Genomic DNA, 23,919 nt, shown 5'->3' with positions numbered 1-23,919 from the left:
TCCCTTGCTGGATACAGGAAAGCTCAGACTAACCTGTGAGGAGAACCCATTTAGAAGACGGATGGGGAAAACAAATTTTGGCCAGAGGACTGGAACTGGTGAAGGGGAAATAAACGCAAAAGCCATCTAGGCTCCGGGAGGAATAGGGGCAATGATGGTTTGATACGTACTTCAAAGGCTAATTCACAGAAGCCTCCGAGCAGGAAAGGGTGACGGGCTATTTGATCTGATGTGTGGCAAAGTTAGATTTAGGTGGTTCCGTGCCCTACTTTACAGGGGACAGTTCTCTCTTTGAGGAGAACTCTGCCCAGCTAAAGTTAACTTTAAATGTTAAGAACCGTAAGAAGTATGGGCTATCAGGGCTTTAACAGTTGACACTGGGACAGAAGACTGAACTTAGTTACAGTACTCTCCTCTCTGATAAGGTGTGATGATGCCTACACTGCATTTTCCTCAAGCCCTTTTTTCAGGCAATTAAATTGTTCAGTGTTAAATCTAGAACTCTATCTTACATCTCTTTACATTTGCTAGGTCTGATTTGGCTAATATTTTAATATCATACTGGAGTTTTTAAAAAATACATTATTGCTTTCTGTCATGTTGTATTTCATGGTTTTCAATTCGTGAACCACTCAGAGAGCTTCAGCTATTGGGAGGTACAGAAATGAATGAATGAATGAATGAATGAATGAATGAATGAATGAATGCTATTTTTCAATTTAAATTATACTAGTTTCTGAATGTTTAGCTATACATATGAATGAGCACATGCAAATATAATGCAAATGCATATCCTCTTGGATGATGCATTCCTCTTTTGGCGCAATGTGTGCAGCATGCACCCAGGACTGCGGGTCAACCCAGTAACTGTGGGAGAGGAGGGAATATGTGCCCCCCCCCCCGCCCATTGGTTAGTTTGTTCAGAGTTGCAGTCCCATCTCCCAGGATCTTCAGCCCAGCTGGAGTTCTGGATTCCCTGGGAAGTGAATGGTGAGCTAGGTCAGTGCATACTGATGCAAACCAAGAACTATACCACGTGCAGATCCAACCTACTTGCACTTTAGCATATCTTTCCTTTGAGAAAATAAGCACTGAATTTAAATCTAGGCTGTGCTTCCTACTTCCTCTCTTCCCCTTCTACTTTGTGTTATTTGTGTTTAGCTTTCTATTATTTAGAATTATTTTTAGACCCATGGCTGGGTAAAAGAAACAGTGGAACAGTGTGAGCCAGACGGGTGGAGAAATCACAGGGACTCCAGATAATTAAAAAACCAAAAAACAAAATTATGGGTGATGTTTTGTTTTTATTTTAGGCATCCTTCTTCCACCCACAGGACTGTGAAGTTTTAAGCAAATGTGCAAGGAAAATGCACTAGTTCCAAGAAGTTCGGGAGAAAGGAAGGGACCAGAAGCCCTTCAGCTTCCTTAAAAAAAAAAAAAAAAAAAAGGTTATATGCAGCACAATCTAAAGCATTCTACTTAGAAGAAATTCCCTCTAACTGCAGTAAGACTCACGCTCTAATAAGTATGTTTAGGCTTGCAACCTAAGATCATTGGTTTCTGCAAAACAGCTGCCTTATATTGCAACCTCATCCAAGTCATGGCAGAGAAAGCCTCACTAAGCAGTTTGAAGGATCACAGTGGCTTAAACAAGCCATGGGACATGCCATCTGCCATCTGCCTAAGTCTCCACTTGGGAACAACTTGCCTTCTCATTCAGCAGGGTAATTTCCACCTCAAAAGGCAGGTTGCTTACCTGTAACTGTCATTCTCCGAGTGGTCAGTCATTCGTGTATTCACACCCACAGGCTTGCCACGGAGTGCAAGGCCTCGATCGCAGAAAACTTCCAAAGCTTCCAGGAGCCCGGCCTGCCCCTGTGCAGGTAGCATAAACGGGGGCGGGGGGCTCCTGCCCATTCCCTCAGTTGTCCCAGGCATGCAAGGGATCCATGGAACCTGTGAAGGATACAACGGTGACCGTGCCCTGCCCTAGCCCATGCAGGGCGAGAAGCTGACAACAGCCAGTGAGGCGGAGGGCGGGTTGTGTGTATGCATGGATGACCACTCGAAGAACGACAGTTGTAGGTAAGCAACCTGCCTTTCTTCTTCGTGGCCTCCGTGCAATCACACCTACGGGTGACTAGCAATCTTACTGTCCAGGAGGAGGGGCTATTGTCACCAAAGAACTGAAGAGAGAACCGCCCTTCCGAAGGCGCAGTCCCCTCTGGCACGGATGTCTAGCTGGTAGTGGCGGACGAAGGTCGAGGGCATGGACCATGTCGCAGCCTTACAGATTTCTTGGAGCGAGACACCAGCGAGCAGCGCAGTGGATGTGGCTTGAGCACGTGTGGAGAAACCGCACGGGCGGTTCGTCAGTGGAATGCTTGCCATCTTGTAGGTGAGGGTGATGGTGCTGGAGACAAACTTAGAGAGCATTCGGCTGGAGACGGGTTCACCAGCTCTGCGGCCCTCGTAGCATACGAAAGGGCGCTCAGAGCGGCAGAAAGGCTTAGTCAGGACTCTGTAGAAGGCGAGGGCCCTCCTCATGTCGAGGAGGTGGAGGGTGGCCTCGATGGGGGTGGATGGCTTGGGGAAGAAGGCTGGAAGGACAACGTCCTGGTTCACATGAAATGGGGACGTTACCTTGGGGGTGAAGCATGGGTCCGGGTGGAGGATGACCTTGGCCCTGTGAAGCGTGGTGAAGGAGGCGTCGATTCGCAGGGCGGCTAGTTTACTGGCACAGTGAGCAGATGTGATGGCCACCAGGAATGCAGTCTTCCAGGGGAGAAGGCAGAGGTCTGACATGGCCAGGGGCTCGAAGGCGCCGCAGCCTGTGTTGGACGTGTTGGTGGTGATGGTCACGGACGGCTGAGGGGGAAGGAAAGGCATGCCGGTGGTGAGGTTTGCTGTGAGGCTCCACCAGCCGAGGGACTCCCTGACCGCTGCGGGTGGGGCTAGATGGGTTGTGTGGGGATCTTCGTTATACACAAAGGTTTCCAAGAACCACAGCTGAAGAGGTCTCATGTGGAGCCTTGCGGGCTGCAGTACCGATACCATGGAGACCATGAGGCCCAGCGGCTTCTGGGTGGTGTGGGAAGTGGAGAGAGGTGCGGCCTTGACAGCTGTGGCCAGTGAGGTGAGGGTTTCTGCCCTTGGCTGTGGTAGGAAGGCTTTGGCGAGGGAAGTGTCCAGGCGAGCCCCTGTGAAGAATATGAACTGTGTGGGGGAAAGAAGAGATTTGTCATGGTTGATGAGGAGCCCTAGGTCCTGCAGGAGGTGGTGTGTGGTAGCAGGAGAGAAAGAGAGGTCCTTAACCAGGGCCTAGCCATCAGAGGAGTGGATGGAAGCCGCAGGGGAAGAGGAGCGTCCCAAAGCCGGGGATCGGCTCTGACCTGAGTCCTGTGAAGGCGAATGCTGGTGGCGGCTGCTCCTGCTTTGATGATCCCGGTGAGAAGCGTGTGAGCGTCCACAGTGAACTGCAGGGCTGTGGGAACGGCGGCGCTGGTGGGGGGGGGGGGCTGGTGTAGGCTGCATCGCCTGATGAGTCCTCGCTGGGCCAGGGGCGTCGGTGCATGTGGGGCCTGTCCCTGGGCCTGGTGGCGTGGCTTGATTCCCCACTGGGGGAGTCCTGGCGGCGGTGGGAGGCCGCGGCGTGGCATTCCCGGCTCCGTGTTCCCCACTTCCTGCCAGGCTCTTCAGCGTGCCACGTGGTCCCAGCGTGTTCTCGCCGACTCCCACGGTCTTGTGTGTGTGACCTGGGATTGGGCGGGGAGGCTGGAGAGTGGCGGGGGTGCTGGTGATGCTCGTAAGGAGCAGTGTCGTCGGAGGATGAGGCGGTAGGGCTCTGGGCATGGCGTCCATGGTGGGGCCTTCATTTGGAGGCTGGGAGCCTCAGCCGGCTGCAGGGAGTGCGGGCCTCCGAAAAGCCAGTCAAAATCAGCTGGGCAGGGCCTCCTCCTGGTGGCGGGGGAGCACGGTGCCCCATGGCATGGCACGTCTTCCTCTTTGCCAGCACTGGGGCGCAGGAGGGGCACCCTCCTGGCAATGCTGCTGTCCTCCTAGCCCTGCGGGGCTTGGAGGCACCTTCGGCCGGGGGGTTGTCAGCCCTGGAGGGGGTGGTGGTCATGAGAGCCCTCTGCCGTAAGGTTTGCTGGAGGCGCGTGGCCCTCTGCTGGCATGTCTGCTTTCTAAAAGCCTGGCAGTGCGGGCAGGTCTCCACAATGTGCCCCTTGCCAGCAGCGTGGAGCAGAGTAGCCCATGTGGTTGGAATGGAATGCACATGGCAGAGGGAAAGGAAGAGAAAGGGAGGAGGAAAGACAAAAAAACCCAGAGGGGTTTTGCAGGGTGGGATGGAGAGCGAGAGAGGCAGCAGGCCTCTCTCTCCAAGAGCGGTAAGTAAAGGCGCAAAAAAGAAAATCCTTTTTTTTTTTTTTTAAGTGAAGTAAGAGGAGAGAGAAAAAAAGAAAGTAAAATGGCGAAACAAGTAAGTAGAGCGAGCAGAAGGTCCGATCTGAGGTGAAGCTCGAAGTGCGGTCAAAAAGGAACAGAGGGACTGGGCAGGAGCCCCCCCCCCCCCCCCGTTTATGCTACCTGTGCAGGGGCCGGCTGGGCTCCCGCGCACTCCATGGCACTGAGCTTTGGAAGTTTTCTCCGATCGATCGAGGCCTTGTGCTCTGCAGCAAGCCCGCAGGTGTGACTGCACGGACACCACGAAGAAGAACAAGCCATGCTGCCACACAGGGGTGACCTGTCAAGTGGAGAGCGGGAAGATAAACAGTCCACTGACCTCCACCAGCACCTGGTGCAGCTTCAACAAGGCCGTGTGAACCAGGTCACTGCGCTCAGTGGGGCTTCTTTCCAGACGAGTGCGTATAGGATGGCAGCCTTAGGGAGCAATCTTATGCGCAACTACTTGGGCATAAGCCTGACTGCATTCAGTGGAATATAATTCTGAGTAAACCCAACAAGGATGGATCAGTTATGCTTTGCAAGATAGCATGGACACTTTATTTCTTTGTTGCATTTATTTCCTTCCTTTCCTTCAAGCCGTCCAAGGCACAGTACATCTACCTCCCAGCAATTACCTTGGATGGTAGTTTAGGGAGCAACTGGCCCAGGTCACCCAGTGAACTTCCTGGCTGAGTGAGGACTAGAAGCTGCACCTCCTGGGTCCCCAAGCCAACGTTCCTGCACAACACTGGCATGTTACGCATGAACTGATAATTACCTGAGGTGGACTTTTATTTATTATCTCTTGAGTAACATCTCCGGAAAAGCCTTGCCTAAACATATGAGAACCTACGAAGCGCCCTGCTGGATCAGGCCAGGGGTCCATCTAGTCCAGCACTCTGTTCACACAGGGGCCAGTCTGTTGCCTGTGAGAAGCCCACAAGCTTGGTAAAATATATTTGGCAAACTATAGAAAATGAGCAGAGGATTCTGGCTGGCTAAATGGTGAATTCCATGATGATTCTACCCCTGGTGTTGCTGAGAGGTGCCTCTGCAAAGCTCCCTGTCCTTGGGCGTGCTTGCATGCTTCTGAATGGCTTCTTCCAAGCTACAGACTTAGCCTGTAGAAACGCTCTTCTGCCTCTGAGCATCAAAGATCAACGAGAGATCGGGTCGGTGGTGCACTCCAGGACCTTCTACAAACAAGGACCTGTTGTGCAGCATCCAGAAGCCATCCTCATCAGTGATCAGCTTGCTGTGAAGCTGACTTAGGTGCATGTGAAAGTAGCATATGCCAAGCAGTACAGAGCAGAGTCAGTCTGAACAGCAACATTAAGGGCACAATTCAATGTACCTTTAGACAGAAAGGTCTGGGGGCACACTGGGAGTAGCAGGACCTTTTTCTGACTGAACAATGCACAAGATTGCCCATTAAGGGTTGTACCCAGTGTGGATCTAATGTACATCCTGTTCATTTCAATGGGTCTGTCCTAAGGAAGATTAACATTAGTTACAAACCCATGTCAAAAACCTGACGCTGCAGTAGCACCCGTTCTGCACAGACTGAAATTGCATTTGGCCCATAACAGTAATATGGAAAAAGAGCCTAGCCTTAGTTTAATTGCTCCTTCTAGCACTTTATAAACCTGTCATATATATTCACTGTTTAATTACTGTAATAAATAACATTATCTCTGTACAGTGCTGTAAAGTGCCATGTATTTTACTAGAGTAATATGGTGCACATTCAGAATTTACTTTCAGGGCTATTAAATTGGAAACAGGGTGATTTATAGGGTCGGTTAAGTTTTGTGTGTTTTCTAGTAGCTCAGTGAGAATAGGTTTTGCCTGCTGAGATAACATGAGAAAGAAACCTTTGCAAGTGAAAGGACAGTGCATAACAGAAGGTTTATTGATGTATATTCACATAGGACAACACATAAATATCTCTGTTTGGTTCGAAATCATTTGCATCTTCCCAGTATATTTCTTCCTTCTGAAAGATCCCTATACGACCCCTAACAACAACAACTACTACTACTACCACTACTGTTATTGTTATTAGCAGCGGCAGCAGCAGCAGCAATCATTAAATAAAAGTAGAGGTCCTCTTAGTATCTCATTAAGGAACAGAAACCAGACAGTAGGAATAATAGACAGTGGCCATGTTTGCTGGAGATAGCAGGATGGTTAAAACAAGAATAGATTATGAGGAGTTCTACAAGAATCTCTTCAAACTGGAAAATAGGCAAATGTGACACCATGGTAGCAGGTGTAAAGTGTAATGAACAGTGGGTACAATAAAATAAAATAATAAAAAAAAATTCTCAACTTCAAGTATAAATTGGTAAGGTTTGAGCCAGCAGTGACTGACCCAGTGTGCAGCTGATGTTAAAAAAAAGGGACAGACTCCAGGACAGGTGTAATTAAGAAAGCACTTTGATATAACACTGCCAAGACCAGATGGCCCTGTTACAAATCTGTGATACAACCACACATGGAATATTATGTACAGTTCTAGTCAACACACTGAAAAAGGGATGCTGCTAAGTTGGAAAAGGTGCCAAAAACGGCAACTAAAATGATCAGAGGGTTGGAACAACTTCCCTGTAAGGAAAGGCTACAACAGCTGAGATTGTTTAGTTTAGAAAAAGGGTGAGGAAGAAGAGACCGGATAGAGTCCTACAAAATTATTCACAGTCTACCCAAAGTAGATGCGGAGACATTTTTTTCCCTCTTTCATAGCTCTTGAACCCAGGGTCATCCCATGAAGCTGACTAGTGGGAGATCAGAACAGATAAAAGGAAGTGCTTCTTCACACAGTGTGTAGTTAAACTAGGGAATTAACTTGCACAGTGTGTCATGATGCTCCCCATTTGGTCAGCTTTTAAAGGGGACTAGACAAAGCATGTCGAGGACAAGGGTATCAGTGCTAATTAGTCCCGGCAGCTACATGCATCCTCCGGTATCAGAGGTACTACAGCTATGTACACTGGTAGCTGGGGAACATGGGCAGGAGGGTACTGTTGCATTCACTCACTGCTTGAGGGCTTCACACAGCCACTGTGTGAACTGAATGCTGGACCAGATGCACCTTGGCCTGATCCAGCCCAGCTCTTTATTTTAACAGTAACAAAGCAATAATGGTAACAACATCAAACATTGCTCAGCATTCGATGTTAGATTTTGATATAGATGCATTCACTTGGTATGGGTTTCATTGTTATGTTAGGCGAGCCTTCCATTTTGACTTCAGTTTATAAGTCAGTGTTTATAAATGCTTACTTGATGCATGTATCTGTGCCTCTCGTAAAGTTGCTGGCCTACCTCCCATCAGCCCCAGCCAGCATGACTGATGGTCAGTAAGTTATGAGCTAGAAGTCCAAGAACATCAGCTATGCTGCAGCTTGCCTTGTTTGGCTGCAGAATAAAAGGTAGCAAGTGAAGAGCATGCCTTTCCAAAGCAATTGGCAAAGGCTTTCTTACTTGGGCGATACTGCAATGCAAACAAAGCATTGTTTCCCTGTTCTCAGGGATACCACACTCATTTCAAGGGAGGAGAGCTTGTTTTGGGGCACAGTGACCACCAGCAACAGATGTTTTGGTTTGTGACTTCCATCAGTCCGAGCCAGCAAAGCCAATATTGAACGCTCATGGAAGCTGTAGCCAGACCATCCCGAGTGCTACAGATTGTCCACTTCTGCAGCAATAACTTAAACTTTTAATATATGAATAGCATATTATAGATGCTGCCACAACTTGCCCAACTTAGGAGAGGGAATGCCAGTCTTGTGCACAGAAACCCGTACTGAATTCATCAGATGAACATACAGGACAGTTTTTGTGATGCATTCAATGTTGTATCTAAGGAATAAACTACATGGCTGAAAAACCAGTCTTGCAGAAGGGAAAAGGCGCAAGAGCTCTAAACAAGAGGTGGCACTTCAAGTTAAGAATTCCCCAAGACACGATCAACTGATAAAAGTTCAACTGGAGTGTGACACTGTACATGTTGAAAGAACATTTATCCCAAAATATACCATAAAGGATCTTGAAGCTAGGAATGTTAAATGAATGACTGGCTCCCATTCTCCTGGGAATGGTGTCTGAAAACAAGCCTGGATGACTTCCGGTCAGTTTCAGTCCTAAGCTGCAACAGGAAACCACACTTCTCAAACTCATTTATCTCCTGTCCCTCTTCTCTTTCAGTAGGCATTGGCCTCTTTAAACCAGCAACTGCTGCTTCAGCGGCAACACAGAATAAAATCCGGTTTATTACAAAGGGCTGCTTGTCCCTGGGTGGAAGAATGCCTTAAAATGGCAACTTTTTTGTCACATTTGGCATTCCAGCCTATGGTCATGTAGTTTCCCTCCCTCATATTCTCAGGATAGTTCCAATCATGGAATGAAAGTGACTATCTGAAAATGCCAGGGGAAATGTCTTTCTTTCTTTCTTTCTTCCTTCCTTCCTTCCTTCCTTCCTTCCTTCCTTCCTTCCTTCCTTTCTTTCTTTAAGCACCGTATTCCTCGGAGTATTGCAGAGTTACTAAACCTGCTTTCCCCTTCCTGGTGCTCACCAGACACGCTGGGTTACTCTTCCATCATCCCAGCATGTGCAAGGAATGGTAGTCCAACACCTTTGGAGGGGAACCAGTTTGGAGAACACTGCTGTAAACATGTTGAAGTTGCTCCTTTGAGTGAGGTTTCAGTTCCAAAAGCACACAGAAATTGGCTTCTTGGAAAGCCAAGCTAAGCATCTCCCTGTATTCTTGGTGAGGTTTATCTACCTCATAGAGACATAAAAAATAGCAATACTGCAGAATAGAACCCCCTGTAACTTCATTCTTTCTAATCTCAGGATGCAACACTACCCGTGTTTAGATGGCAAAGGGGCCTTCAACCCCCAGCCCACCCAAGCCAGTGCCCCTTAACAATGGAACTGGAGTCCCGCTAGTCAGCCTGGGCCATCCTTTCCCAACCTGGTGTCCTCTAGAAACTATGAACCACATTTTCCTTCACCTGGAACCTCTGGATATGCTGGCAGGAGGGCAATGGGAGTTGTAATCCAAAACTTAAAAGCTCTAGTCTCACTTTAGATTTTCAGATAGTGCTGACCCTGACCAAGGGTCTGTCAATTCAAAATGTACTGAATTGGGGAGTGTATTTATTAAACATGTACTACATTGTTGTCATACTGGTTTACACTGTGGGTTCATGCCTTGCCCTCCTAGAACAACATGTCATGCCACATATTTACATTTCTTTTTTAAATAGATTTATATATTGCTGTCCATATTTAAAAGTATCTCTAAGCTGCTTACAAAAATATAAATATTATCATTCATCATGGTATGCACAATTAAAATACATAACTACTAAAATCTTGATAAAACACATCAGGAACAATATTAAAACCAGTTAAAACCACTACAATGCACAATTACAGACAGACAAATGGCAGCACACTCACTCAGCAAAGGCCTTCCTTGGTCAAGAAATTAGTCTGTAATTTCTCACCTCAAACATGTTGCAATTGGAATAACCAATGAAAGATGGTGCACCACAAGTTGCAATGTGCTGCTTTTGCCTTAGACCATCTTTTTCTTCAGATGTTTTGGGTGACAGTTCCCAGAATCCCTGGCCACTGGTCATCTTGGTTGAAACTGATAGGATCTGTAGTCCCAAAACATCTGGATGGCAGCAGGTCACCTTCATCTTTTCTAGAAAGATGAACTCCACTTACATAGCAATCAGCCTGAGGCAGAAGCTCAGAGGGTTTAAAACGCAGTAGCACTGCTTTCAAGCCAGGGAGCTTCCAGGTAGCAAAATACTCCAGGCAGGTACATGCTGCCCTGCATATCTGGAGAGCTGCTGGCACCAGCCACAGCTTCTTGTATTTTGGAAAGCCCAAACTATTTGCTGTATTGACATAACATCCAGAAAGACCCGGGCACCTAATTGGGAGAGAGGCGTTTCTCTGTAGGCCTGGAGCTCAGTGCCTCCTGCACATCAGTTGTTCGCCCTTAAGCAGCACAAGCTGCCATGGTTCTCGGTAGACCCTTTACCTGCTCTCCAAGTAGCAGCAGGCAGATCTCAAGAACTTCATCCATGTATGAAGCCGGTTAAAGGAAAAACTCAGCGGGCCAGATAGGACTGGCTACCTGTCATTGTCCTCCAGGAACCGTAACTAGACCACACAATGGATGATTGCACCACTGGAAATGGGCAGCCTGGGCAGTTGCTTTAAGGATTTTAATCCTGTAGTGTAGTGGCACCAGGGCTCATGGGGATATGATGCCAGCTCCTTTTTACGAGCAGGATTGCTGGCATCACCTCCCACAGGCTTCTCTGTTTCTTCTGAGATTGGCTGCGATCCTGCCAGTTGCAGGAGGGGGGGCACAGACTTTCCAAGCAACAATGCATTCATCCTGTTAGAACGCCAGGTACTGCTGTTTGGCCTGGTCTTGAATGAGCAATTAAGACCCTGCTCCAGCAGGCCTGCTCCAAGATCAAGCTGAAAAGTGCTAGAAGCTGTGCCTGAATATCTGGGCTCTCCTTGGAGGCGTGATTTTGGCGCCTGTCCTGGCAAGTGCCTGCACTTCAGAATTTGCCATGACACCACTGCCAGATGCCCCGGTCATAACTTGGAATTATGGGACTCCTTGGAGCACATGTTTGCAGTATGTTCCTCTTGCTCTGATTACTTGCACAGAAGTCTAGTGACATTTTCCCTCCCCTAAACTTGTAATTTTGTTTTCCTCTTATTTGTTTGGCTAATTCTTTATTATACTGCATAGGCAGAAAACTTCCTCAAATCTGTAGCCAAGGGCTCTATCTCTCCCTCACAGTTTTTGCTCTAGCGTAGGTGCCAGAGGCCCAACCTGGATCTAAACCATAGTCCAGTGGCAGAGGCTGTTTTAAGATCTGGATTGGCTTCCCCATGCCTATTCTAAAGTAAAAATGAAAAAAGAAATCTAGCCGCTAGATACATGCCTAAAGTAATATTTATTTTGGCCCTACGTCTTTGTGTAATTTACTGGGCCGATGCTTTCCTCTTTACCTGGTAGTTGTTGCTGCTCAAACATTTTCAGTGTTAGCAAACCCTCTACCTGATATTAGAGAGAGAGAGATGAGAGTGCTGTTTACCCACTTTCCTCATCTCGTGAAGCTTTGTGCCAGGATTCATTAGCACCCTCAGCCTCCCACTATTCCTGGATAAAGCTTGCAAGGCTGTTTCCCTGGGTGTCTTTTGCACAGACAGCTATTTTGCCTCTTCTGGGCTTGTCAGATGTATTTTAGCAGAAGCAAGTAAAGCTAATAAACTGCAGCCAGGACTGCAGGTACCCCTGTTCCAAAGCCTGTGAAGGGAAGAGAATGGGGAAGGAAGGTTTGCAGGCAAGAAAGGTTAACCCTTGAGGGTCAAGCCACGGATAGGCCATCTCAAGGGCAGAAATGGACATCTGGAGAAGGACTGGAGTCATGCTTGCTGGCCATCTGCCCAATCTAGCTATGGTGCATTAAAGATCTTGGATGGAGTGGCAGCTTGGATGGGATGACTTCTGAGGTGCCCTCCAACTCTCTCATCCCACAAACAGACTCCCTGAAGCAGAGATTTCTCTTCCTCTGTGTTCTCCCTTGCTTATAAGAACCACCATGAATGATGTGTGTGTTCAGGTGTACACATGAGGCCCCTGTTCTTACAGCACCCTGAATATGTGGCCACACTGAGTATCCCCATTTTAGCAACAGGAGCTAGGTTAGCCCTGGATACCTTAAGTCCTGTGGATCCAAGCCCTGACAAGTTACATGGGGGTCAGCAAGCATGGCCATTCCTAGTTTCCCCAGGAGGCATCCACTCACACCTGGGATGACCTTCTCCACCTGGTTACAGCAGATTCTGCTCGGAGCCCAGCTAATCAAATTTCCCCATCTCTGCTCCAGATGTCTCCCCACACACACACACACACACACACACACACCTCCTATGTGGTCCATGAAGTCACTACGATCTACGCAATCCGGTAAGAAGAAAACATTGAAACGATTTCAAATGATCTGAGTCTTGCCATTGTCAATGTTTCTTCTAAAGCACACAATACCTTGTTTATGGTTGAACATGCCTTCACTGGTCACACCACAGCACAGCAGGGTGTCTCGGGACGGCTGACCCATGAGCAACATCTAATAGAGATGCACAATGAAATAAATTCAACTAAATAAATCAACAAGAGACAATGGCAGCTTGTATGGCAACAGTAAACACTGGCACACAAAGAACACTGCTGTTCTTAAGAGAATGCAGCTCCCCCTCCCCCGCTTCCCACTGACAGACACCTTTGAATAGTGTGTTTTGATGCATCAGCTGAACCCAGGGAAACGACTCTCTGGAACAAGGCTTCTTTTAGGGTTAGCAGTGAGGTCTGCACTAATGCCAGGCTCAGGTCTGCCATAAAGCCACCCCCTGGCCCAAGCAGGGCTGTTTCGTTTCCCACGTACTGCATGGCACTACCTGGCCAGCACCATCCTCCCCATTCAACTCAGAGCAATGATGCCACCGACTTTGGTGTGCACATTTTACCAAGAAAGGGGAGAAGGATGCCCTTGTTGCCCAGAAAACATGTACCTCCACTTCTTATTTAGGAGTGACACACAGGACCTTACACCAAGGGAAAGTAGGCCTATCGCCCCCAGTTGTAGCCAACTTGCACTTGGGCCGGGCCACTTCAGATTCAAGGCAGAGTTGCATATGGAATTCTACCATAAGAGGGCCACCCGCATGGGTGGTTTTAAACAGACAAATACTGCACATGGACAGGAAGATTATCAGTAACTGCTGCCATCATCACGAATGATTCTCAGTGGCTACTGATCATGATTAGTCATGAGTTCCCCGTAGCCATCTGGCTGGCCACTTCAGGAACACAGTGCTGGCTTATACATGCCTTTGTTCGGATCCAGCACAGCTATTCCTAAGCTATCCATGCTCTTCCAAATAAACAATGATGCTAGGGAAACTTGGAGGAGGAGGAGGAAGATAGAGAGGAAGACCAGCTATGAGATGGATTAATTCCATAAAGGAAGCCACTGCCTTGAGGTTACAAGAGCTGAGCAGGGCTGGCAAGGACAGGACAGTTTGGATGGCATTCCTTCACGGGGTCTCCATAAGTCAGAGATGACTCGATGTCACACAACAACAACTAATCATGACAGCTGTATATTACCTCTGACATCAGAAGTGTCATGCCTCTGAAAACTGGTCACTGGGGAATGTGAGTAGGAGGAAGTCATCGCATTCTCAACCCTTTGTGGGCCTCCCACAGCCATCCGATGGTTGCCTTTGCTCTGACTCAGCACAGCTATTCCTATGTTCTTCATGTTCTTCCACAGAAACACAAGCAAACCAAAACCTCTTCTATCCACACAGGAAATGAACATATCAGGGAGAAGACCAGTCTACAGCCACTCTTTCTTACACCTGGTTTTCTATGTTTGGGGCAGAATGCTTTGGAACTTGTGAGCCCCCATCTGCAAATGGTACAGCTCAGATCAGGATTCGCCACCTCAGTAAGAACAAGGCCACATCTTTAACAGGAACTACATTGAAGGAAAAACTATAATTACATACCTATCCGTTATAGATACACAAGTTATATCATCATCATCATCATCATCATCATCATCATCATCATCATACGTTCATATCCCACTTTTTTCCCTCTGTTGAGGAACCCAAGACAGCTTAAACCAGAGACTAAGGATAAAAAACTGAAAGTACAAACCCAACCTCCTTAATTAATTAACTACACATTCACTATGTGCCTGTGATCTAAACAATTGCACACATTATTTGCAGTAGTTTAGTTCATCAATGGATTCCAGAGTTTTGCAACAAGGTACATTCTTGATTAGATAAATAAATGTTTGACAATTACGCACATTGTTGGTTGTACATCTTCAAGTTGTGTTGTACTAAAAGGATGTGAAAAAGAGTGGGCAAATTTGAACGGCTTTTAATATGATCAATGTAATTATTAATTTGATGGACAATCTTAAACATGTTCACTCGGGGAGTCCTGCTGAATTCAGTGGGATTTACTGAGGGTAATCATATATACTGTATGCCTAATGATATAGGTACTATATAGGCCTGCATCCTGCATCTTTAATCCATCACAGATCCACCAATTAATAATTATTTTTTTTAAAGAGAGAGAAAGAGGTGCCACACCTAGGATAACTTCAGCTGTGCTGTGCCAGGCATAGCAGAATGTGATTGCCAGAGACAGAATAACCATTGCTATTTTTCCCCCTCAATCTGCATTTGGTGAGAAAACATTAATGTTACAGAAGTGTCAAGGACAGAGATAGTGATTTAACAGGGGAAAAAGAGCCTCCCCAAGGCTTCGGCGAATGGGGCGGCATAGAAATTTTCTAAATAAACAATAAACAATAAATAAATAAAAGGTGTGTGTGTGTGCGTGTGTGTGTGTGTGTGTGTGTGTGTGTGTGTGTGTGTGGGGAAGGGGGGATAATGAATATATGTTTCCAGTTGCCTAAGGGAAAAATCTAAACCAGAAGTCTGAATTTTTTTTCTGCATTAATGAAACATATTAGCATTAATTGTGGCTTTCTATAATTGAAATGAGGATGATGAAGTTGCTGCAGAAGTGTGAAATCAATTTGTCTCGCATTCAAGCTCTAAAAGTCTTCAAAATTCACTCAGACTGCAGCTTCCGTATTAATGATGTGCAGCTGATGAAAATTGGCACAGTTCCACCAAAATCATTGGTTTTGTGTCTGCAGAAGGCCTTGCTCCTAGGTCTTCAGGACAATTTCCAAAATTGCAGCCGTCCAACCAGTAAAACAGAGAAATGAACCCTGATCGGCTCAAGCACCACCGACCGGGCTCCAATGCCCAGCACCAAGGCAAAATACTCCATTCACAAAACCTCTGCTGTGCTCAGCTGCTTTTCATCTAGAACACCAAGTGTAATTAAACTCCACTTCTTAAAACATGAAATAAATAAATGCAGCCAGCAAGGAAACCAACTCCAACAAAGAATGTGTACATCAAGGGGCAGAAGAAGAATTTATAAACTCTTGCTGCCCCTCTGCACCTGCACACAGAATAATTCACCCCATCCTGAACAATACAAGTGCTGCCTGCAAAATGCAGGACCTCACATCTGGTCACACCTTGGAAAAGGCTGGCTCCCCACCTGCTGGAAACCCGGCAGATTCAGCAGACCCATTTCCCAAGCAGTGAGACTTGCAATGAGGCTGGCTGCTACAGAGCTATACAGAAAGAACATGTTTCAGTGATAGGGTTTGCATGACATGACAACCCATCATGAGGAACAAGTTGGTGGGTTGCCATGAGTGATATGGTGGGCTGCCATGGCATGTGAGCATGGATAGCTTCCATAAGTTCATGCAAGCCAACAATACACAGTTTGTTGTTCGGCTTCTTGAACTCACAATGGGTTTTTGTTGTTTCTGAACCTGGGCTTTTGCTGAACTTGCCTGAGCCTCCTCAGCTACTCCGCTGATGATCCAGTGGCATCACCGAGTCACTGGCTTGGTGCCCCCTTTCTTGCCCATGAGCCCTTTTTCACTTGCTGTGGCTTTTCCCATTTTTTTCCTCCCTGAGACAGTCAGTAGTATCCTTTGAAAGACAGGCAGAGACACCCCTCTAATGTGTCCAAGCGGTTGTCCCTGGTTTGACATCCTTTTATTTTTGACATTGTTTTATTTTTAATTTTTTAAGCACAAGAAATTTTATTTTTAAATAAAAGGAAATTTGTCTAATTTTCTGACTTTGGACCGAGGCTTAGCCTTGCTTAGAGTAGACCTATTACAAGAAAAGATTCCAGGTTGTTATGCCTGTGTCCTACTGATTTCAGCGGGTCTATTCTGAGCATGACTATGTCTGGATCCAACCCCACAGCAGCTTTGGTATTCAAGCCATAGGTCTGCTTTGTCCAAATTTCACAAATTAAATAGAAAATCCCAGTGAGATTTTAGAAAGTCCCTTTGCTTTTATATGCAGTTCTTCTAATACATCCATTCTTTAATGCAATCTTGGAGGGGAGAACGGCATCACAGAATTCAGAAAAGTGTGCAGTTTGCGGAAGAACTGTGTTCGAAGCCCCATATTTGTCTGAGAAAGGTTGTTTCACTTAAAAGATAGAGAGCGAGAAAGGGGGAGGGAAGGTGGGAAAGACAGGGAGGGAGGGATGTCTTGAGTAAAGGGTGAAATATCCTAAAAATATTAAATATCACATCAGCTTCCACATAAATGCGGCATCTTGCAAACCCAGGTGCCTTGCTAAATGCTCTTATGCTTTCCCAGATTGATACCTCTTCTGCTTTATTTTAAAAATATTAACAGCTTCAGCTCTGTCCTGGCTCATGCCTCTGTGTGAGTAAAGCTGTCGTGCTGAGAGATCTCGTAATATTCGGCTCCCAGGGATCCTTCAACTCATGCCAATAATATTTGATCAAAGCATACTCACGCATGGGGGAAGGGTACCTGCAGGCTTTGAGGAATTAGCTTAGACTGCCAGTGTCTTAAAAGAGGGCAAAGAAAGCAGACAAAACCTTTGCGCTTTGAGAAGCTTCCCTTGATCCGTGGGAGGGAAGCATGCTGCATCCTACTCATGCCAAGAGCGAGAGCACCTCTCCCTCATATTAACGGACAGGGCCAGACTCTCCTGCAGCAGAGGAATAATCTGATGCACAGGCAAGGCCTCAGATGCAAAATGAGAGAGAAACAGAGAGAGGCAGAGAGAGAGAGCTGTGATCGCTCCTTCCGAGTGGCAAATTGGGTTTCTGTTTCACTTACCTCTAGAACAGCAGCAGGTTCTAGACCCGCACTGTTGTGGGTGGCAGCCATTTCTGAGCATCGAGGGCAGGGATCCGCTGGTGAATCTCTAAGTAATGCACAGCAAACCGCCACAGGATTTTGACTCCCAATAGTTTTTAAAAAATGCAGGTAAAACTGCAAGTAAAAATAAAAAATGCTCTGCCGTGGTTGACCTTGTACTAATCATTTCATTCTTGTTATGTTACTGCCTTGCCTGTAAAATATGAGATGGATTGCCATTGACCAGGTCTTTTGACCAATTTTAGTTCAGTGTTGGAAAAACTGTGACCTTTAGTAATTCAGATACAGAGTTTTATATGAAGGCTTATGGGGAAGGGATGGCCAGTAACTGGCTCCGCCCCAAGCCAACGTTGCATTTGTTTCCACCTCCTAAGCCATTACTTGGCATAAAAGCAAAATAAATCAGATCTTGCAAGCCTGAAGTTTGTCCACTCTGATCTAGACTCAAACTAGGTTTGAGAAAATTCTCAATACAGAAAATTCTCTTCAAAAATCTACCTTCAAAGAGACAAGACAGCTTACGATGGGTCTGCTTCCCTTCTGCTGTGTAGTCTTTGCTTATTTGCTTCTTGGAATGAGATAAGTACAAAACAGTGATATGAATTTGCACAGTTCCTGCTGTAAGTGTCCTTCCCCAAAGCTGAAAAGGGGGAGCTTTATCAGGGAACATTTTCTGACTGTGAGAGCAGTACAACAGTGGAACCAATGATCCAGGGAGGCTGTGGGCTCTCTCACACTGGAGGCATTCAAGATGCAGCTGGACATCTGAAAAGGGTGGTTTAACTTGGAGTCCTGCACTGAGCAGGGGTTGGACCTGATGATCCTCTGACCCCTTCCAACCCAACTGTTCTATGATGTTATGATGGTGTCCAGGCATGGGACACTGAGGCTGCAATGCCATACAGATTCACCCCGAAGCAAACCCCAGTGAAACCACTGGGGCTTACTCCTAAGGTATAGGCTTGCTGTGTACACTTTGACTGCTAGCTGATAAATTGTGTTAGGCCATGTAATTCTTTGCTTTTGTTTAGGAATGAAGAAACAAAATTGGCAACAGGCTTGGTTTTTATAAACACGTTCAGAATTTTACCTACACTGCCCTTCACACATATTTTTGGATCGGAAGAGAGATGCAAGTCAGCAGAGGTTTCTACCATGTCTCTGTCTACAAGATCATATCTCTAAGCTCACAGTGGTTGTGTGTGTGGAGGAAGAAACATCTTGGGGGGGGGGGTGCTTGTGGGGGTATAGGATAGAGCAGGTATAGATCCATAGCCCTTTCAGCCCTCAACCACACTCTAGCCAAGGTGTGGAAACATGTAGACCATCTCTTGAGCTGTTCTAAATGTGTTTCCTGGCATTGGAAGGAAGACAATGCTTTTTCTCCTCCATCCATATAAGTAGAGGGAAAGGAAAAACAGGAAGCACTCCCTGCCTGCAGATTCTGCCTTGCTGGCCTTTCAGGCAGGGCAAGATTAGAGCCCCCAACAAGCAGAAGCTTTGCAACGAGAGCCAACGCTTGTTCTCTGCAATTTCGCTGTAAAATATTCATCGAGATGCATTTTTATTCTCTTTTGAGCAAAGAATGGCATCATAAAATTTGCAGAAGTGCAAAATCCCAAGGATAATTATGTTCTGGTCCACTCATTATTCCAGGAGGTGAGAATTCTCGCATTCCTTGAGCATCAGCATAAACCTGTGATTGTACCTGAAAATTGCCATATAGTTTTATGGGGAAGCCTGTGCAGTAAGTGCAATCATGGTGGTGCATGTGTGATGAATATACCGTTACTTATGAGGAGGACTATCTCTGCAAGGGACATTTTTTGGTGAAGGTTTTCCGCTCCGATCTACCCCCTCCCACTGGAGATTTTTTGGCAATTGCATTGAAGCAGGGTTTGTGGATTCCAAACTGGTTACATGTGACCACCCACCATGCCCTTGTCAATTAGCCAAATCCAATTGGCTACAGAGCATTGTGACATCATCCTGTTCTCCATGCATCCCCCAACTGGCTGGAACTCCTATCTGATTATCTCAGAAGATACAAAGGAAAGAAGGGTGGGCGGGCGGGCGGGCGATGTGACGTGACGTGACACGTCGTGACAATGCTGTGGCAAAGAGGAAAAACAGCAGGTTCAGATTTATAAAATGGTCCACATTTTAAGAATTCATGTTAATATTGGGGAAAAATATTTCATATTCCCTAACAAAAGCACTACTTCAGGTTGACTGCAAAATGGAAGTGGGAGTATATTCAGTGTAACTTTGGTTAAGGCAGCAATCCTACACACACTTACACTGAAATCAGTGGAATTTACTTCTTTGAAAACAGGCATCAGATGCCTTTCCTAAGCACTGTTAGTTTGCTATTCTATAAACACTTAGCTGGGATGACTGAAACACACTTCCAAGGAGACATACATAGGACTGAGGTGTTCATCTGCCTTTTGATTAAAAGCTGCATTAACAAGTCATCATTTGTTGCATAGGACATGTGTTGAGTGCTTATAAAAAATTCTTGATGTCAAAAAGCTCCCAGTTGTAACAAAGATTTTGAATACTGACTATGATTAATCTATTCTTGCATCACTGTGCCATCTTTTAAAAATAAAACCTATTAACTGGATGCACAGACAATGCCTATATTACAAATATTTGTTCAGTCAGTTCCCAGATGAGATTTCACACAGTTTGCTCTTTTGTGTATCACTCCCCATTTGGAAAATGGCATTAAACATTCACTCTCTCCACCAAAACATGCAGTTTCATTTTTAATGTAGCGCTATGTTGAAGGATGTTACTAAACCTTGTGCACAAAGAGTACTCTCACTGTGAATGCTTACCTGAAGCATAACCCGCCCCCCCACCAAAAAAAGCAACTAAAGAACAGGAGTCTTTTGTCTTGTTGCAAGACACAGAGCCTGCAACTGATCACGTGGCATAGTAGAGTTTTATTGACCCATTCATAATGGACAATGACACTGGTTGGTCACTGGCATATTGGTCCTTGAATATATGCAATCTAGAACATGTGGGTAAAGCAGTTGCAGCCTGGTTCCAGTGCAGAACTATCTTGACTGAAATAATACTTAAAACAACAACAACAACAACACCTCAAAACTTACATCTGGGACTGCATGCACAAGATTGCACTAACTTTTAACCTTCATCTTACTGCCAGGTCTGGGTACTATTGCAAACCATTCTGTGTATCTTTGTTGCTCCATGTTATTATGTTTATTTTATTAAGTTGCTTGTGCAAATGGAAGAGAAAAAGACTGTATGTAGGTATTTGTGTGCACTCATATGCACAAGAAATGAATTTTTAAAAAATCTTAGCTGAACTTGGATTTTTAATTGAAAATGACAGAGTGTACATCTGTCACTCCATTCGCAGAGCCTAGGCTTGTAGAAAGACATCCAGGGAAAAGAATAATTTAACATCTTTTTCCCAGTACAGTGGTACCTTGACTCATGAATGCCTCAGTTCACGACCAAATCGGGTCGCGAACAGACATTTCATAAAAATTTTGTTGCAGGTCACGAACTCTGCATCAGGTGATGATTGCGAGCGCGCCCACCTTCCCTGCACAGGCGCGATTGCGGTCATGCTGAGGGGGGGAGATGGCCACAACTGTGCCCATGTTCCCTGCCTGAGCACGCCCGCACCCGGCTCCCCGCTCTGCACCTGTGATTGCGCCTGCCTCCCCCGACACACACAATCTCTGGGGCGGGGGAGATGGCCATGATCTTTGTTGTTCTTTGTCACTTTGTTTCACATTTTTGTGAGTAAAAAAAATAGTTGCAGAACGGATTAACCTTATTTACATTGTACCTTACGGGGACATTTAACTTGGCTCATGACCAATTTGGGTCATGACCAGAGTCCTGGAAATCAAGTTCATGAGCCAAGGTACCACTGTACTAGTTCAAGATGGTATTCAAGAATTACAAAGGTTAGCCTTCTCTCTCATTAGCCACTGAAAACAGCTTTCCTTTGTGTCAGGATCTGGGCCGCTCCAGGGCTCTGTCTTCTGGCCGAGCACCAGAATGATGAGCCTTGCAGTGACAGGACTGGTTCCAGACTCTGCAGCAGCTGCCAGGGCCTTGATGAACACCACCTGGGAGCCCTGGGGAACCGCTGTATAAAAGCAGGCTCTTTCCTCCAGAAGCTGTCTTAGTAAAATTGGCCTGTAGTTGTTTGGGCTCTGCTGGATTTGGCTAATGTGCTGCTGTCCACACTCTGGACCTCCGCACTTTGCAAGGCAGCTCTAACCAGCTACTTCATCCCTAGTAAAAGTTTGATTTCCCCTCTTAAAACTATTGACCTAATGTTCTCTTTTTGTTGCTTCTCCCCTCTCCAAGGCTGACTTGAAATAATGATAGTCTAAGCTGTGTTGCTCACAGTGAAGAGTTGTATCTGTTAGGGATGTGTGTTGGGTTTGGATGAAGCCTGAACAGAACCAGTCCCCTTTGGACTTCTGGAGAAGATGTGAGCTCCAGAGACGCTTCCAGAGAAGATGGGTTCCCTCACAAGAGAACTCACAAGATAAACCTGGAGCCACATGAGGCCTAGTGACTTCTCAGCCTTTGAACATGCAAATATTCTGTCTCCCAAAACAAGGGCTCTTTGGATTTGTTTCTGGAAATGCTGAGAGAAGTGAAGGGGAGTGTGACTGAGGGGTCTACCTTCTAATTCTAAGACATGTTTTATCAGGAACTTTCTGCTCACTGTCCTCTGGAGGAGGATGCAAGTTATGTAAAACTGTGTCATTCTTCTTTCACTTCTCAGTTGCTATTTTGGAAGCATGCAAAGAGGCTTGGTGTTGGGCTGCCTATTTTGGAAGCAGGCAACAAGGCTTGGTGTTGGGTTGCCTGGTAAGGCAGCTTCAATTTCTGCTTGTTCGTGATTTCAAAATCCTTTCCCTTCCCTTTCTCAATCAAGAAGAATCAACCCTTCTTTCATTCTCTCTCAGCTGAATGATCATTCTTTCCCAATACCACCACATTCCATTATATAAAGACAAAAACCTCAGCCTGGTTTTCTATCGCAACTCCCTGGATATTGGACCCATCCTTCTGAAACTTTGCAGGATTTTTAAAAATTTAAAACTATTTCTATATAGGTGGTCATTTTCTGAACAACAGAGCAGGACAAGCTTGTTCTCTTTGTGATATACTCAAAATGTAAAGCGTCTTGTACAAACTCCCATAGTCTATTCACCTCAAACTTGACAGGTTTGATTCCCTCAAAATAGCAATCATCCCTGCAAATTGCTTCCAATTTTGTAAAGAAAGTCTATTGGTAGTTGCACATGAAAGAAATCAAAATGTAGCACAAACAAACATGTGCCTATTTTCTGTAATTTGGCAGGAGCAATTCTCTCCTTAGGATTACTTTACTTTGTCTTCAAATTTCATCCAATTCTGAAGTAGAGGAAAAAAAATCACTTTTTTTCTTTTAATTTCTGTGATTATCCATGGAAGACATAAAGCCTCAGATGTTTGAATCAGAGGCTCAGGGGACAAAATGATGTATTCTTGTACTCTAGGCAAATAACATAATCAGAGGAATGGGAGGCTCAGGGTACTAATATGGAATGAAGGAATAGAGGAGGCACACCTTGACTTGGAATTAGAGTTACTTAGGGAAAAAAAAACAGTTGGCTTATGGTTTAATTTAATTCTCCCAAGGGTGCCATCCTGTGGTCTCCCATACAATGTGTGGAGACCGTATGATTCTTCAGAGTCCAAGCAACTGTCCCAGAAGAGATGTGCTGATTCCAACTGGAACCCTGACATCCCCCTTCCCCTTGCCAGCCCTAAATCGAGATGGCTGAAAGCAGGCAGCTACATAAAATGCAGAGGCCGATGGGTGGCACCTTGTACTGGATGCTCATGTGCTTCTGTGTTGGAGGATCTACTGCAATGGTAATAGAATTGCACCCTAAGAATGACCAACCTTGACTCCAACTCAGTAATAATAAATTATTGCTGTGCAAAGTGGATCAGTCATCTTGCACATGATGTTTGTGCAGATGACCTAGATTTTCCAAAAGAAAAACCTACAAAAAAGATGCAGGAACACAAAACAGTGCAAAAAGCCAGCATAATGAATCATAGAATAGTAGAGTTGGAAGGGGCCACGAAGGCCATCAGGTCCAACCCCCTGCTGCTGCAGGACACCCATGAGACCTTTCATTACTGTCTCCAGGAAGGTCTGTTAAAGAGATATGCTCACTTCTGTTTCCCTCACAGATACTGCTGGTCTTTCCGGCATGTGGACACAGGCATAGCTCCTCCATGGCCAGCCAGCTGATTGCTCCTGTCACGTGGCCAGAGTGCCACGAATGCAGTTGACAGCCCTGTCTGAGCAGTGCCGGCAGTGGGGTCTTCAGTTGCCAGAGCAGAGAATTCAGTACATTGCTAATGGAACACAAAGTCATTGCTTCACTTTGGCCTCATTCACATTTACCCCTAGTGATGCAGGGGCCGCTTTGGGTGTGCAGCCAAAGAAGGGGCATCATCAGCTCAGAAACTGGCATATATGAATTGAGATGCAGAACCATACAATTAAAGAG

The 23,919-nt window shown here is 45.9% G+C and overlaps 1 protein-coding gene across 1 annotated transcript in view; it reads right to left on the bottom strand.

Annotated features, from left to right (window-relative positions):
* PAK5 (p21 (RAC1) activated kinase 5) overlaps positions 1-23,919 on the bottom strand; it is a 157,899-nt gene that overhangs the window by 87,648 nt on the left and 46,332 nt on the right. The window contains exon 2 of the mRNA XM_044454402.1: positions 12,549-12,630. Coding sequence (XP_044310337.1) covers positions 12,549-12,630 — 82 coding nt within the window. The remainder of the gene's footprint in view (positions 1-12,548; positions 12,631-23,919) is intronic.

This window comes from Varanus komodoensis, unplaced genomic scaffold (genome assembly GCF_004798865.1).
Source record: "Varanus komodoensis strain SLA01 unplaced genomic scaffold, ASM479886v1 scaffold7_3, whole genome shotgun sequence".
NCBI classification, from domain to species: Eukaryota; Metazoa; Chordata; class Lepidosauria; order Squamata; family Varanidae; genus Varanus; species Varanus komodoensis.
The sequence above is the reverse complement of the archived record's forward strand: the minus strand, read 5'-3'. Positions and strand labels throughout refer to the sequence as shown.